This window comes from Hippocampus zosterae, chromosome 5 (genome assembly GCF_025434085.1).
Source record: "Hippocampus zosterae strain Florida chromosome 5, ASM2543408v3, whole genome shotgun sequence".
In the NCBI taxonomy this organism is placed as follows: Eukaryota; Metazoa; Chordata; class Actinopteri; order Syngnathiformes; family Syngnathidae; genus Hippocampus; species Hippocampus zosterae.
Genome location: NC_067455.1, coordinates 15,473,710 through 15,489,744, shown reverse-complemented (window position 1 = coordinate 15,489,744; position 16,035 = coordinate 15,473,710). Strand labels below are relative to the sequence as shown.

General features: G+C 40.1%; 1 protein-coding gene across 1 annotated transcript in view; it reads left to right on the top strand.

Annotated features, from left to right (window-relative positions):
- The window catches only part of dnah5 (dynein, axonemal, heavy chain 5), a 96,478-nt gene that overhangs the window by 22,445 nt on the left and 57,998 nt on the right, over window positions 1-16,035 (top strand). Inside the window, exons 32-51 of the mRNA XM_052065691.1 lie at window positions 456-603; window positions 678-770; window positions 898-1,097; window positions 1,214-1,367; window positions 1,728-1,891; window positions 1,982-2,138; window positions 2,477-2,689; window positions 3,573-3,797; window positions 4,531-4,703; window positions 7,028-7,098; window positions 7,382-7,489; window positions 7,621-7,808; window positions 9,907-10,101; window positions 10,513-10,647; window positions 10,744-10,851; window positions 11,438-11,591; window positions 11,749-11,895; window positions 13,732-13,973; window positions 14,120-14,296; window positions 14,868-15,072. Coding sequence (XP_051921651.1) covers window positions 456-603; window positions 678-770; window positions 898-1,097; window positions 1,214-1,367; window positions 1,728-1,891; window positions 1,982-2,138; window positions 2,477-2,689; window positions 3,573-3,797; window positions 4,531-4,703; window positions 7,028-7,098; window positions 7,382-7,489; window positions 7,621-7,808; window positions 9,907-10,101; window positions 10,513-10,647; window positions 10,744-10,851; window positions 11,438-11,591; window positions 11,749-11,895; window positions 13,732-13,973; window positions 14,120-14,296; window positions 14,868-15,072 — 3,257 coding nt within the window. The remainder of the gene's footprint in view (window positions 1-455; window positions 604-677; window positions 771-897; window positions 1,098-1,213; window positions 1,368-1,727; window positions 1,892-1,981; window positions 2,139-2,476; window positions 2,690-3,572; window positions 3,798-4,530; window positions 4,704-7,027; window positions 7,099-7,381; window positions 7,490-7,620; window positions 7,809-9,906; window positions 10,102-10,512; window positions 10,648-10,743; window positions 10,852-11,437; window positions 11,592-11,748; window positions 11,896-13,731; window positions 13,974-14,119; window positions 14,297-14,867; window positions 15,073-16,035) is intronic.

Genomic DNA, 16,035 nt, shown 5'->3' with positions numbered 1-16,035 from the left:
TCGGATTAGAATACAATCAGGCTTTTGCCACAGAAACTATCTGTTGATAAAAATAAAAAAAGAAAAAGAAAAGAAAAACTGCTTCCCGAAAATGAAGGGAACACAATTAACGGTTTTATGACCTTTGTTTTGAAATTTCTTTTATCAAACAGTGCACCACATTAAGGCTGAATTATTTCAATTTCCCATCAATGTGTATCCCTTCAATAAGTCCTTTGTGAGACTTTTTTTTTGGCGGGAACCGAGACTGACTCTTGAAGGGTTTGTTTTGACTGTTGCCAAGTTCTTGTTCTCACTCGTAAATGTTTTCTACGGGTCTATGTGATCTTCTACCATAAGACATCATCTGTTGTCTTAAGGACTATGTTCTGCATACACTATTGGATTATGACGATGACATACTGAGACACACAAATTCGGAGCTGATGGCTTGATAATATTTTTTATCCCTCCAGATGTCGCAAGCTGCCTCGGGCTCTCAAGGAATGGCAGGCCTTCCTGGAGCTGAAGAAAATAATTGATGAATTTAATGACTGCTGCCCCCTATTGGAGCTAATGGCCAACAAGGCAATGATGATGAGGCACTGGATGAGAATTACTGAGGTCAGTCAAAAAACATAATACAGGAACCACATTACACTTACTAATGTTCACCATCTTTCGGGTTCTTTGAGCAGGTGACAGGACATACATTTGAGGTTGAGACTGATACTTTCAAGCTCCGTAGTATTTTGGAGCTTCCTCTACTCAAATACAAAGAGGAGATTGAGGTAAAACATACTCTAACCCAGGATTATTCATGCAATTTTTTTTGTCAGGTTAAGACAGCCGTCTGTCTCTATGTGTCAGCCCCATAGACATTGTGCACGTTTAATTACATCCGGTTCTCTGATGCAGGATATTTGCATCAGTGCCGTAAAAGAGCGGGACATTGAGCAGAAGCTGAAGCAAGTTATTGCAGAGTGGGACAACAAGACTTTTACATTTGCCAACTTTAAAACCCGTGGGGAGCTGTTACTGCGAGGAGACACTACATCAGAAATCATTGCCAGTATGGAGGACAGTCTGATGATTTTAGGATCTCTTCTTAGCAACAGGTATGGCTCTCTCACTCATCAGTACAATATTTGAGAGGACCAGAACATCCTACTTTGGTATGTATCACAACCGTAGTAAGCGTGGCAACAAGAGGATGATGTTCCCTCCTATCCAGGTACAACACTCCATTCAAAGCCCAGATACAGAAATGGGTTCTGAATCTGTCCAACACCACCGACATCATAGAAAACTGGATGACTGTCCAGAACCTATGGATTTACCTGGAGGCTGTGTTTGTAGGGGGAGACATCGCTAAACAGCTTCCAAAGGTAGTCCAATACTTCAATATTCTCACAAAATCTTTAAATAGCTGAAATTAAATGTCATTATATGGAACTCTGAAAATCCTTCCACATGCAGCTTTTCTTCTGACATTAGATTAAGAGGCTTACTTGTGAGCATATTTGGCAAATAGAATCACTGAAATTGCAAAATGATTTAATGCAGCATCTAAAGCTGTCTTCTCATTGCATGGACTCATAAACATTATCGGTGGCGTTCCTTTATGAAATTGCAATAAAAGTGTCCAAATACTAGATGAATGCGTGTTCTGCATTTTGATTTGCAGTCAAGTTGCAGTGCTTCAAAAATTAAAATGAAATAAAACTGATTTATTTATTGTCCACTAGGAAGCCAAGCGTTTCTCAAACATTGACAAATCTTGGGTGAAGATCATGTCACGGGCCCGTGATATGCCCAATGTGATCCAGTCATGTGTTGGAGATGAGACAATGGGACAACTGCTTCCTCACCTCCTCGAGCAGCTTGAGATCTGCCAGAAATCGCTAACAGGGTGAGAACCATGTTAGCAAGTCCAAGCCCAAAAATTATTTGTATTTCAAAGTATGTATGTTTATGCGTGTTACTTAACATTCTACCACAGCTATCTGGAGAAGAAGCGTCTGCTATTTCCTCGATTCTTCTTTGTTTCTGACCCTGCCCTACTTGAGATCCTGGGTCAGGCCTCGGACTCCCATACCATCCAGGCGCACCTTCTTAATGTCTTTGACAACATTAAATCTGTCAGATTCCATGACAAGGTGAACTTTTATGAATCTTTTTATAAAAGATTGCAATACATACTGTGTATGTGTACAGTCACCTCCCACTCTTCGTGAGGCATAAGGACAGACTCATGAAAAGTCGAAAATCGGCCTATTATTGATACCTACTGTAGTCCATTCTTTTTTATAAACCCATAAAATTCTTTTAAAAAATGCAAAGAATACTAGGGGAAAGATGAGGAACCTCCCCTGGTACCACCCAAAATGCAATTATGCAGTGGCCAACTGTATATCAATTTAAATGACATTGTTGATTAAGTCAGACATCAAAGTGTACCAGAATTTCCCTTTTCTCGATATAACACACCCTACAGGTATATGACCGCATTCTGGCTGTGTCATCTCGGGAGGGGGAGACTATGGAGCTCGATCGACCAGTCACAGCCGAAGGGAATGTTGAGGTTTGGCTCAATGCCCTCTTGGAGGAATCCCAGAGGTCTTTACACAAGATCATTCGGCAGGCTGTCCTGGCCATCCAAGAATCTGGCTTCCAGCTTATAGACTTTCTCAACTCCTTCCCTGCTCAAGTGAGTCAAAAGTAGCCATACTTTGACGTAATCATTGTTGGACTAAATGTTGGATTACATTTATATTGGGGAACCAATAAATACTTTTTTGCTCACAGTTTCAGCTCTTAGTTGTAATGTAAAATGTATTTCTTTCACCACCATGCTGAATTGAAGACATTAATGTTAATGCTACTGGTTGCATTTTGACCAGCATAACAAGGTGTTCTATCTTCAAATTTAACTATAATCATGACCTAGAACTTAAATTTCAGGGGAACAAGCAGTCCTGCCTAAAGGGCAGAAAAATCATTCTTATTTTTTTTCTCTCCTTTTGTGGTAACTTCAAGTAGTGAGCCATTTGTATTTACTATGTATTGTCACATATAAACAAATAGTAAGTGAGAAGTCAAAGTTAGCATTTAAAATAATTGTATTTGATATAATGCTTAACTTGAAATAAGTCATTCCGTCCAATGCAAAATACAGTTGTTTTTTTTTTTTGTTGAGAAGCAAAATAAAGACCTAACTTTGAGAGAGAAAAAAATGCTGTTCTCATCATACTATACACAAAATACGGACCAAGACTATACCAAACTATGGCAGAGGGGCATATCGTAGCAGTGTGAGTTACCTGTATCGTGCCACCCCGACCCCCACTGCCCCCCACATACACACACACACACACGCACACACACACGCACACGCACACACAATATTTAATTTTAAAAAAAACATCTGGAGAGGGGGATGAGAAGACAGCCGGATGTGGATTAGACATATTGTGGCATGTAATGCATGACACAAGAGGAAAGGAACAGGAAAGGCGGTCAAAAACTAAAAACACCATAACTAACTAAAAAGGCATTCAAAATTGACCATGGCCTGTTCATGTTTTCTTCAGGTGGGCTTGCTGGGCATCCAGATGATATGGACAAGGGATTCGGAGGAGGCGCTCACTAATGCCCGATATGACCGTCGTATTATGGCTAAAACCAATCAAATATTTTTAGATCTACTCAATACTCTGATCGATATGACCACAAGAGACCTGAGTGCTATTGAGCGGACCAAATATGAGACTCTCATCACAATCCATGTTCACCAGAGGGACATATTTGATGACCTGGTAAGTATGGATGTGACATTTCAGCAAGAAATGCTACAGTTCAAATGTGTGAAATCAGTCTTTGCACTAACAAGCAAGGCTTTGGGTGTCAGAGTAAAATATCTGAAAAAAGTATGGTCCGAGAAAAATATATTTCACCCTCTCCCTACCCACACATGCCCTACCCCCAAGATATTAAGAAAACATCTCTTTTGGGCACAATAATGACCTTACTTGTCACCAAGGAGAATGAGAAAGACATGTAATTGATGTAATACGTTTTACTTCCCTAAATGCATAATTACATTCTTTTTAAACACTGTATTATTTATCTGCCTCTTATCTTTACTTCAGCCTTCTTTCATCTTTCCTTCCTGATGACCTAAATAGTCATCCTTCTTACTGCTGCCACTGTATTGCATAAACATAGTTGAAAAATAGCTCCTCGGCTCTTCCCTACCATTTCTTTCTTTACATAAACTGGGTTGCACCATTTTGTTTTTTTTGGTGGTATTTTAATTTCACCTTTTTAACCTCCACTTTCCCGCGAACCTATAAAGGATAAGCAGTTCAGAAGCTGGATGGAACCTCCTTTCTTTCATTCTGATCTTACCTTCCACCCACTGTCTCAATGTAATGTTAATTTCTCCCCTACTGTCCCTTCATAAACCCTAACCTGACTCCCTTTATCATCCACAATCCGTCCCCTATTTATCCTCTTTCTTCCTTGTTCACTTTTTTTTGTTTTTCTAAGTGCCGACTGCATGTCAAAAGCCCAGGAGACTTTGAGTGGTTGAAGCAATGTCGTTTCTACTTCAATGAGGACTCTGACAAAATGATTATCAGCATCACAGACGTAGGTTTTGTCTACCAGAATGAATTTTTGGGCTGCACTGAAAGGCTTGTCATTACGCCGTTGACTGACAGGTAAGTTCCATGCATGAAGTTAAATAGAAAGCATAAAAAGGTCAACTGAAAAAAAAACAAACATGATATTTGATTGATTTAACCGGATGTTAATTTTCCTACTACCGGTACTGTATGCACTGTGCTATTTTTGCCAAGTTATTATACACTCACATAACTAATAAACACTCCATTGGCACAAATGCCAGCAAAGGAGGGCACAGATAAGGTCCACACAATTTTCGGGCCTCAAGCGAACCTGAAAAATGCCCAGAAGTGCTGTTGAAAAACATGCCCTTGATTTTTCATCAACTGTGGGATCCGATCCATTTTCTGTGAGAGATTATGTTTTCATTGTGAGTCCCATGTGTTTGTTTGTGTGCAACCACCTATTTTTTCTGTCTTAATATTCCTAGGACATATTATTAAGAATACTTGAATTCACCCATCTATCCATTTTCTAACGCCAAGTACACATGAAGACGTACTTATGTTTGAACATGGTATTCGTGATGGATAATCCGTAAAAAGCGCAGTAGTCCAATAACAGAACACTGCATGGGTTATGATTGTGTGCATGTGGGTGGGCGATGGGTTCATTCCTCCCAATCACACACTTTCAGAGCCCAAGCTCTGTGTCTATGCAAGCTTGACTATGTCTAGTTGGAACCTTTCGACTTCGCAAATTAGCACTTGCTCCTTCCCTGCCAGAGAGGTGAGATTCCACATCCCTCGAACTAGCTTCAATAGCTGGGGATCGAACCACCAAGGACCATGCCTCTGGCTGCTGCTTAGCTCACATTGCAACAGACCCTTATGCCCCACCCCTCACGTGGCTTGAGCCCATGGGAAAGGGGACTGAGCCCGGCCACCAGTCGCTCGCTGATGAGCCTCACCTAATGTTTTAGTAGGGAAAGAAGTGCAATAATTTTCAAATTCTGTTGGCCATGAATAGAGGCATATTAGTAAGTACTGTAAGACGCAGAGTGCTCTTGGTTCTTCTTATAATACACATAGCAGGTTTGGATTATTATTATTATGATTTTTTTTTTTTTTGTTAACCAGTTGAACACATTGACACGATTCAATATGAGGAGACTTACACATCTGACTATTGGACTTTGTCTACTGCTAACCAGTCCATAATACTTAGATTTGAACAATGTGAACAAGATGTGAACTTCATTTTCACTAAAGTCAGTCACCGTGAGTGACAAGGACTAATTTGTTGAGTGTAACATGGCTCACACACTGCCATAATCAATCTACAAGCAGTGTCTGACATACAAAGGGAAAGGGAAAACAATGTGAAGAGACAGCAGTGACAGGAAGTCAGCTCCCAGCATCTTTCAGTAATGTACTGGCCTCATGCACTCAATGTCAAAACAGCTGTGATTTTCTTCTTGTGTTCTTTTGTGACAATGTCTAACACTGTTCTTGTCTGTCACTCATTTTCTCCACTTTGTACTTTGTCATTGTCTGCCCTTCCTTTTACCTCAGCCACAGCATCAGGTTTGAATAACAGAAACAACAGAAATTGACAGCAGGAAGGACGATGATAATTTGAGGCAAAAACATCTCTCCAGATTTGTTCTCAAGTACATATAAATTAATTGCATACAAGTGGAAGGCCAATCTTGCCCTAGAGAAGCTAAAATGAGTTATTTAATGATGGTAACCTTCACCCTCACTGAATACACATCACTCCGAATCCACACCAACTCCAGAATATGTGCGCCTTTTTGAGCTGAACAGTCCACCTTAGCCAGGCAACATGGGAAAAATTTGCCCCTTGTGAATGTTGATCATACCTCCGTCGGCTGTTTAGCCACTCTGCTGTCAGCATGTTATGGGGCAAGGCATGCAGAGCACACACTCCCCCTGGGTTACTGCACGTATTTGCTGACACTGTTCTGAAATTTTCAAGCGTAGCATTGCGAAATCTGTATTGAATGAGCTTGATACTCAAAATTATTTTACAGCTCTAATAACAGCACAGATACAGATATGTAGAGCAAGAATGCAGCACAAAGGAATTCCATGTTTTCCTCCTTGTTTGGGTCTGCACTCTGTGTGCTGCTCTTGTCATTGCTGTCCAATGGGCGCATTGATCGTCACACGCGCTGACGTGTTTACAAAATAGCTCGCTTGCAAAAAGTACAGTGCGAATACGAACTGCACCAATATTTGAAAAATGAAGTCTATTTTTGCTCTGGACAAAAAAAACAGTCTTTGTTGCTGTGAACATAACCTTAGACTCTTATTTAGAAAGCAATATGTAGATGTTGTAAACTTATGAAGATGTGAATGTAAGAGTCTGTTCTCTGTCACCATATACGGCATAGGTGCTATATCACCCTTGCCCAGGCTCTCTATATGAGTATGGGTGGAGCACCTGCAGGCCCTGCAGGAACAGGTGAGAGAAACCCCAAATATTTCTATATATACACTGTATATTTTTAGTTCGCAATCATAAAGCTACTGTATAGATAATATTTCAGCAACTTGACTAAAAAGAGTTGTACATGTAATCCAAAAAAGTTACAATAAAGGCAACAAGCAATGTTGAAAATGTATGGACACGTTTGCACATCTCCAGGGACAATGAATCTTGATATCAGTAGGTGTACAAATCCATCAATCTCTCTTTTCATTCAACAACTCATTCTTTTTTATTTTTTTTAATTTTTATTTTTTAGGTAAAACTGAGACCATTAAAGATATGGGTCGCTGTCTGGGGAAGTATGTAGTGGTCTTCAACTGCTCTGACCAGATGGATTTCAGAGGTCTCGGAAGAATATTTAAGGGCAAGTAGAAACAAGCATGCTAACATCTGCAAGCGAAGGAGTGCTGCGTTTTGACTACAGTAGATAATGTACTGTGACATCATTTTATTTGAAGCAAACTAAACCATACGCGGCCTGTGTGTGATTTATAGGCCTTGCTCAGTCTGGTTCATGGGGTTGTTTCGACGAATTCAATCGCATTGACCTTCCCGTCCTGTCGGTGGCAGCCCAGCAGATTTCAATAGTGCTCACCTGCAAGAAAGAACGGCGGAAAAACTTTGTCTTCACTGATGGAGAAAATGTGGAGATGAATCCAGAATTTGGTATCTTTATAACAATGGTCAGTGCCAACCATATGTAACACGGTGTATTTTCTGTATTCCCTCATACACGGGAATTATGTAATTTAGAGCAGCTCCCTAAATGCCACGCAGGTAAGGCATCAGCATTTCTAGTGCTCACAAAGTAGTCTCGTCTATCCTGACCGAGTAAGGCCGATAAAGCAAGCGTGCAGCTTGCCGTTTTGTTTGAAAAGTGAAAGGCAAATCAATTTCTGTGTGAGCTACACAAGCTCTAACTGTGTGAATCAGTTTAAGATAGCCGATCTCCATTTAAGTGTAGCTGTGGACATCATAATGGATGATGGAAATCTTACAGTATGACAAGCTAATTTATGGAACATTATCTCAATTTCATTTAGCCCAAGACAAGCACTGTCTGTCTCTCAACTCATCAATGACTCCAGAGACATCAGTGGGGCTATAATCTGAACATGACAATCATTCAACAGGCAGAACAAGGACTGGATTTAAATGTGGGGTATTGGGGATTAGGTTGGCGCGGACAGGGAATAAATGTTCATTTAATGGAGAAACAATGGGTTGTGAATCATTTTGCCGAAAATGCTCTGCACAGCTGCATTTGGGGCACATGCAAATTCGTTTTTAAACTGTGATCTAAACTTACTTGAAAGTATCTTTTACTAACTGGCACACTAGTTTGACCTGTTCCTCTGATCATAGAGGAGAAACTGCCTCATGAAATAGAAATGCTGGTGCCTACCGTGTAGGGATTGTCTGTAAAGCTGATTTATTCAATCAACTAAGAAAGAACTCTTTCATTGATTTTGCTGTAAATGAGTAAAAAAGCTATGGATAATGAGATCGACCAAGGAAGCAGATTGCTGATTCTAAATATGTCCCTGCATATCCCTTGGAAATCTTTATCCAAACATGTTTTTGTACAAGGATACCCCCCTCCCCCACCCCCAAATGTATTGCTTTATAAAGAGAAGTAAATTAATTGCCCTGGGCAATATGTTCTCTTAAAGGCCAGTTCATAAAATATAGAGGAATTTTACGCTTTTATCAATATTACTAGATTTACCATACACTTGGGTGACACATAGATTATTGTTGTTCTTGGCTCGCTTATATTCCAAATGGCCAATAAATAATTAGTAAGAGAACAGCGGGATTAGTTTCCGATGTGATGAGTGGGTGGGTGATCATTCTTTTTTTTTTTTCATTTGTGTGCTAACATGCATTCGCATGTGAATGTGTGTTGCTGTGTGTGTGCTCATGAGCACAGAGGGGCGAATAATAGCCTGGCTCGATTACTTTATTTTATTTTATTTGAATTTTGTGAAGGAAATAGCTCACTGGGACATTACCCACAGTAAATGGGTGGAAAGGCCAATATTACTTCAACCAATCTGAGTTAGTATATATATGGGGACGTTATACTTTGTATACTGTACATATTGCATGTTTACCTTTTGGAGATTTTGCGACTCTTTTTTTAAAATTCAAATCAATCCAGACAGTCAATCTTAATGTTTGCAGCAAGCAGTCTACCATGCACCGTTGCGACGATTTCAGGGTACAATCCAACCTTTTGTTGCCTATGTCCCCACTTTTTATATTTTCAGCATGGGCCATCATAGGTAGCTCAAATAGTCAGTGCAGATTTTGGGACGATTTAAGTCAAATGTTTAAAAATGCTAAGTTTAATTTCAGCATCTGCCATCAATTGAATAATTACATTATTCACTTATTAACGACTGTTATTTAGCGTTGAACTACGGAAGTTACGAAAGCAAATGCATTTTATGTTAGATAATTTATAATGCAAAACATAAATTAGAGCACTCCACCATATGTGTTGGAATATTTTCCACGACATGCTGTTGTACAAAATACTCTCACTAATGTCGGCCATTGATTACAAGTTACATTCATATCATGTTGGAGTGTTGTAAAAATATGATAATCGCAAACAAAGGCTCGCAAAGCACAATTTTAGCCACCGGTGAGTTTAATCATCATTATAATTCTCTCATTGTGCTAATGTGCTGAGAAAGTGAGAAAGAGTTGACCTTGCGAAGGGGGGTATGCTCATTAATGTCTTCATCGTACTTGTCTCACCTGAACACTCAGAACCCAGGTTATGCAGGGCGACAAGAACTCCCAGAGAACCTAAAGGTCAACTTTCGCTCTGTGGCCATGATGGTGCCTGACCGTCAAATCATCATCAGAGTGAAGCTCGCCAGCTGCGGCTTCATAGACAATGTGGAGCTGGCGCGGAAATTCTTCACTCTCTACAAGCTCTGTGAAGAGCAACTCTCCAAGCAGGTAAACAAAAGCCACGGTTTAAAATTTCATGGATTCAGTTTCGTTGTTTGATTTGGTTAGTTATTTGGAATTGAATTACATCAGTCAGGCATCGCATCGATATCTGAATAATTGAGGTTATAGCATCAGCCAAGCCTTCCCTGTGGGAACCTGATGGATCCAGATGCATCTTAAATGCCATCACCTCACCTTGCGAACTGATTTCTGGGTTGGCTTGTTGAATACATTTGTATCAACCTAATTTAATTACTGTTAATTTGTGTTTTGATGTTTACATTTACCTGGATGAGGCAGTAATGTTGCCACCATTTTCCAGAATTGACGATCAAAAAAGCAAATTGTTAAGAGTGAGAAAGACGTACTGTAATGATAAGAAATACCCGAGTTGACATTGTTAACCAAATCATGCAGGTTCACTATGATTTTGGCTTGCGGAACATCCTCTCGGTGTTGCGTACTCTGGGAGCAGCCAAACGCGCCAATCCCAGCGACACTGAGTCTACCATCGTCATGAGGGTTCTAAGAGACATGAATCTCTCAAAGCTGGTCTGTATGAATGATGAAATGAATTGCGTTATTCAGCCTTTCAAAATTATGTGCACTTTTTATTCAAATAAATATGCACCTGAATATATTTCTTAGATTGACGAAGATGAGCCACTCTTCCTGAGCTTGATTGAGGACCTCTTCCCAGGCATTCAGCTCGACAAAGCCGGCTACCCTGAACTTGAAGTAGCCATTGACAAACAGGTAGGAAAAAAATGTTTTGCATGTGAACAAGAGGTGCCACAAAATTGGAGATGAAAAAAAAAGGGCAGCTGCATAGACATTAGACACATCTGTGTCGCACTGACGCGTGCACATTTCATTGTTCTCAAGAGAAAAATGGGGCAAGATGTTAAAAATATTCAACTTTGTCACATTATTATGTGTTTGCTTCATCGCTGTCGACACACATCTCCTTTGTTCTACACTTAGACATCAAAGATGAGTTTTGTATTATTATTAGTTTGAACATGAAATATCTTGTCTGTCATGTATTCGATGGAATATAGCTTGAAATAGACTTGCAAATCATTACATCCTGTTTTCATGTACATTTTACACAACGTTCCACCTTCAGTGGAATTGGGTTTACAACACACACACACACATGCACGCACTCACACGCGCACGCACACACACACACACACACACACACACACACACACACACACACACACACACACACACACACACACACACACACACACACACACACACACACACACACACATGCGCTCCAGTTATTTTTCCAAATGTAAAGACGACTGTTTTGAGTAACCATCCTGTTTAGGTCAAAGATGCAGGTCTGATCTGTTATCCACCCTGGAAACTGAAAGTCATCCAGCTATTTGAGACTCAGAGGGTCCGGCATGGCATGATGGCTCTGGGGCCTAGTGGGGCAGGAAAGACAACTTGTATCCATACACTGATGAGAGCCATGACAGGTGAGAAGCCAACACAGTGTCAGATTAAAAACAAAACAAAACAAAACACCGTGGGGAGGGAAGATTTTTTTTTCCAGACCAGCAAATTTTACATGTCTTGTTTCCGAAAAGAGTTTTTCATGTCTCTAGTCTCTACATGATATAATTCCTTTGCTAGAGTGTGGTCAACCTCACAGAGAGATGCGCATGAACCCCAAAGCCATCACCGCACCTCAAATGTTTGGTCGACTTGATGTGGCGACCAACGACTGGACCGATGGGGTATTTTCAACACTGTGGAGAAAAACACTCAAGGCAAAGAAAGGTCAGGAATTGTATACTTGTGTGATCATACCATTCGTAAAAAAAATATTATAGCCTTAAATAATTGTTATTCTATATTACCTTGCATTAACTGGTACAATTAACATTTTTTGAAAATGTAGATGGACAATTACTGACATCGAATGTAACATTTAAACTTTCTGATGTGTTTTCCAGGTATAGAAATGGTTGTGTTATCTCACCACACCTTGTATTATGTATAGATTACCGTAATGTGTTCTCAACGATGCAATGTTTGTTTTTCCCGTTTACACATTCAGACTATACTGATTTCGAATGATCTTTTAGAATGCATTCAAATATTAACACGATATTTTCTTTTTGTCATTAATTACTATGACAGTATATTATCACATTTGAGAATCCACTTCCTGACTAATAGCAGATTTAAAATATAATGTTAGATATGGTGGTAGTTTCCATTCATCCATTCATTTCATCCATCCATCCGTCCGTCCGTCCCTCCACCCATCCATCCATCCATTCTCTGAACCGCTTATCCTGGGATGGCGCTAGCAAGCTGGAACCTATCCGAGCTGTCTTAGGTCAAGAAGCAGGATACACCATAACCTAAAATACTAAATTTATATGTATGCGGTATGTAAATATACCCCCAAAACAAAAACACCATGTTTGTTCAATCATTTATATGACCTTGTCAACGAGATCAAACCATTTTCAACACTTTAGATTCGTCAATGATTTGTAAATATAACAATCAAACATTTGAGGTTACCAATAGTATAGCACTGTGGAAAAATAAAAGTTTTAGTCATTGAAGTTGACCAAATTTTGACGTCGGAGATCCTGGCCTGACAACAGCAACATGTGAGGAGTATTTCAAATCCAACTACAAAATTTCCCCTTCCACATAATTCCCCTGGCATCTGAAGAAGCACTGTTCCAGCCTTCTCTGCTCCGCCTCCATGAACTCCTGATAGGATTCTTCTGGGTTCATCTGCATCCTTATTGTCACAGCCATCTTTGGTTAATCGCCTTGTTAGCCCCCTTCAGTTTGGGAAAGGGAAAAAAAAAATCACACAGGTAGGGACATTGCTCCAGCGTCCAATGTGCATGTTGTCCAGGAACTGTCAGATGCGCAGGACATTGGGAGTTGTCATTTTAAGCAGCCATGACTTGCCCTGGCACAATTCTGGTCTCTTATTGCCCACTGACAACACAAATGCTGCCGGTACTCGTTGAATGTCTGGCCCACATTGAAGGGGGAAAAAAAGCTCTTCTTTATGACACTAATTGTGGGACTCGTATTCTACGGTAGGATAAACAGGTAGGTTGGTTTGAAGAGAGAACATAGCCTCAGAACTACATCTTCTCTGCTTAGTAACGTGACAGAAAGAGGAAATCACAAAAAGGAGTCCTTGAAGAGCTCAGAACTGATTCCCCACGCGATTCAATGGTGTCCTTGCAGATGTAGGGACATCTCTTTTTTTCTTCGGGGTCTGTGTGAAGAGCAGAAATGCATGTCACAGAAAATTTGAATTGTCCAGGGATTTCCTTGCACTTTTAGCTCATCACACTGGAGTTGGTTTTATCTTCCTTGACATTCATTAAGAATGCATGCATATACCATGCGGTGTAAATTTACAGTACAGGTGTTTTATGTGTGTTCTTATCATGTGCTGCTTGCTGCTCACATCAAAAGAAGATGGATGTGGGTCATGCATGCATGTTATAAAAGTTGCTGTAGCTACTTGCTTGCACATTTTGCTCCTGCTTGATGCACCAAACCCGTTCCTACTCATTTGATCTTTTTCTCTACAGCAATTAAATAAAGCAATGTGAATATCTTTTTCAGGAGAACACATATGGATTGTCCTCGATGGACCAGTCGATGCTATCTGGATAGAGAATCTGAACTCCGTCTTGGATGACAACAGAACTCTTACTTTGGCAAATGGAGATCGTATACCCATGGCACCCAACTGCAAGGTGGTGTTTGAACCGCATAACATCGACAATGCCTCTCCAGCCACTGTATCACGCAACGGCATGGTGTTCATGAGCTCTTCTGTGCTGAGCTGGAGCCCTATCCTCGAGGTATTGAACAATGACCGTGGTGCTGGTGATGGTATGAAATGCAATAAAATTTCATTCTTAACATTTACACGTATTGTAAGATTGTTAAAAGCATTCGCAGAATATTTAACACTATATTAAAAATCGACATTCTTACTTGTGTCCAGGGCTGGTTGAAAAAACGCTCCCCCCAAGAGGTGGAGGTTCTGAGGGGCCTCTTCGCTTCCTCCTTCACCAAACTGTACCGCTTCTGTGTACAGTCACTTGAGTTCAAAATGGACCTGCTTGAGGCTTTTGTCATCATGCAGTGCATCGACATGCTGCAGGGACTCATCCCAACCAAGGTGGCTTTGCTTTCGCTCGAAAGTTCGAGTCAGAGATCATTCAAAAAAGTAATCTTTATGGTGTTAATGAAAATAGCTGACTGAGAAACTCCTCATGTTTACGTGAAATGTCTTTTTTCCAATCCGCATTTTGTTTGTTTGTTTACTGAACATATAAACAGAACAATGGAGTGAAATTGCGGTTGATATTTTAGTCACAATTTAATGCAAGGGTTTAGAGTCAATTCATTTAGTTCAAAAATATATGTTTTCAATTACAGGGCTCCCACCACAGATATAAAGTGGAACATTAATTAATATGTTACCCAGTAGAAGCAATTGAAGCCAAACCAACTCATGTGCATCAAGATCAACCAGAAATTACCCGAATAGTTTGTATGTGCATTGTCCAAATTTGTAACAAATTGCTTTGTTTGTAACAAGTGCTGCCCTGGCAATCAGAAATGCATTTCCCCTTATTGTCAACCAATACACCATCAAGCATTTGCTATTTTAACGCAAGGCAAGACACATGATTGCATTTGATGATGACATTTATGATGATTTAATAATGGTAAGTGTTACCTCACAGGAACAATGTGTCGAATTATCTCGAGAGCACTTGGAGCGCCTGTATGCATTTGCCATGATGTGGAGTGCAGGAGCTGTCCTTGAACTAGATAACCGGAAGAAAATGGAGATATGGCTACGAGGAAATGACAGTATTCATCTAAACTTGCCTGACATCCCTCCTGACAGTGAGGACACCATGTTTGACTACCATGTCACCACAGATGGTAGGCATAAAGGGTTGCAAGAAAAAGAGGCTGTCACGTGTGGATGAGATATGTACAAACATGGACAGAAATGTTGGGATTTGTCCGTTAATGACAGAAATATAACAATAAACCTGTAAACATCCAGACTGCTTCGACATGGATCATGGAGCACAGGAAGCACATGAGAGAGTTACCTCAAGAAATTAGCAAGAAAATATAATCAAGCACATTACAGGTAAAATCTACAAGACCAAATTCAATTATTCAAAAATTGAAGATGCATGGGACTGTAGCCAACCTCACTGCATGTGGCTGCTGGAGCAACATTGATGACAACGTTGGACATTGAAGTAACTGATTATATGAATGGTATCAAAAATAAAAGCCCAGAACTATCTCCAAAGTAATTAAAGGTGAACTCACTGTACATCAATGTCGCTGTTTAAGCCCGAGTGAACTTCATCGGAGATGACCAAGGAGGACACGACTACTGAAAATAAATCAAAAACTCAAAACTTCTGGGAAAGTGTCCTACGGACAGATAACACAACATGTGAACTTTTTGGCAAGCCACAATAGCTCCATGTTCACAAAAATGAAGCATACCAAGAAAAGAACACTGTCCCTACTGTGAAACATGGAAGCGGCTTGCTTATGTTCAGCGGTTGCTGTGCTGCAACTGGAATAGGGTGTCTTGAATCTCGGCAAGGTATCATAAAAACTTCAATTCATGATCAACAATTTTGTCCACGTGTGTACATTGCTGGTATTGTTCTGTCATGATGGATTCACTGGATGTGGCATTTTTCATATACTAAACTGACGTACATAAAATGTACCTTTGAAAGGGGCCGACCAAAGGTGAGAGGCTGGGTTATACATTTGATTTGTCACTAGTCAATAGCAAAGCACATATTGACACACAATTCATACTCACATTCACAACTTCATTGAAAGTCTTTTCTTAAAATGCATGCTTTT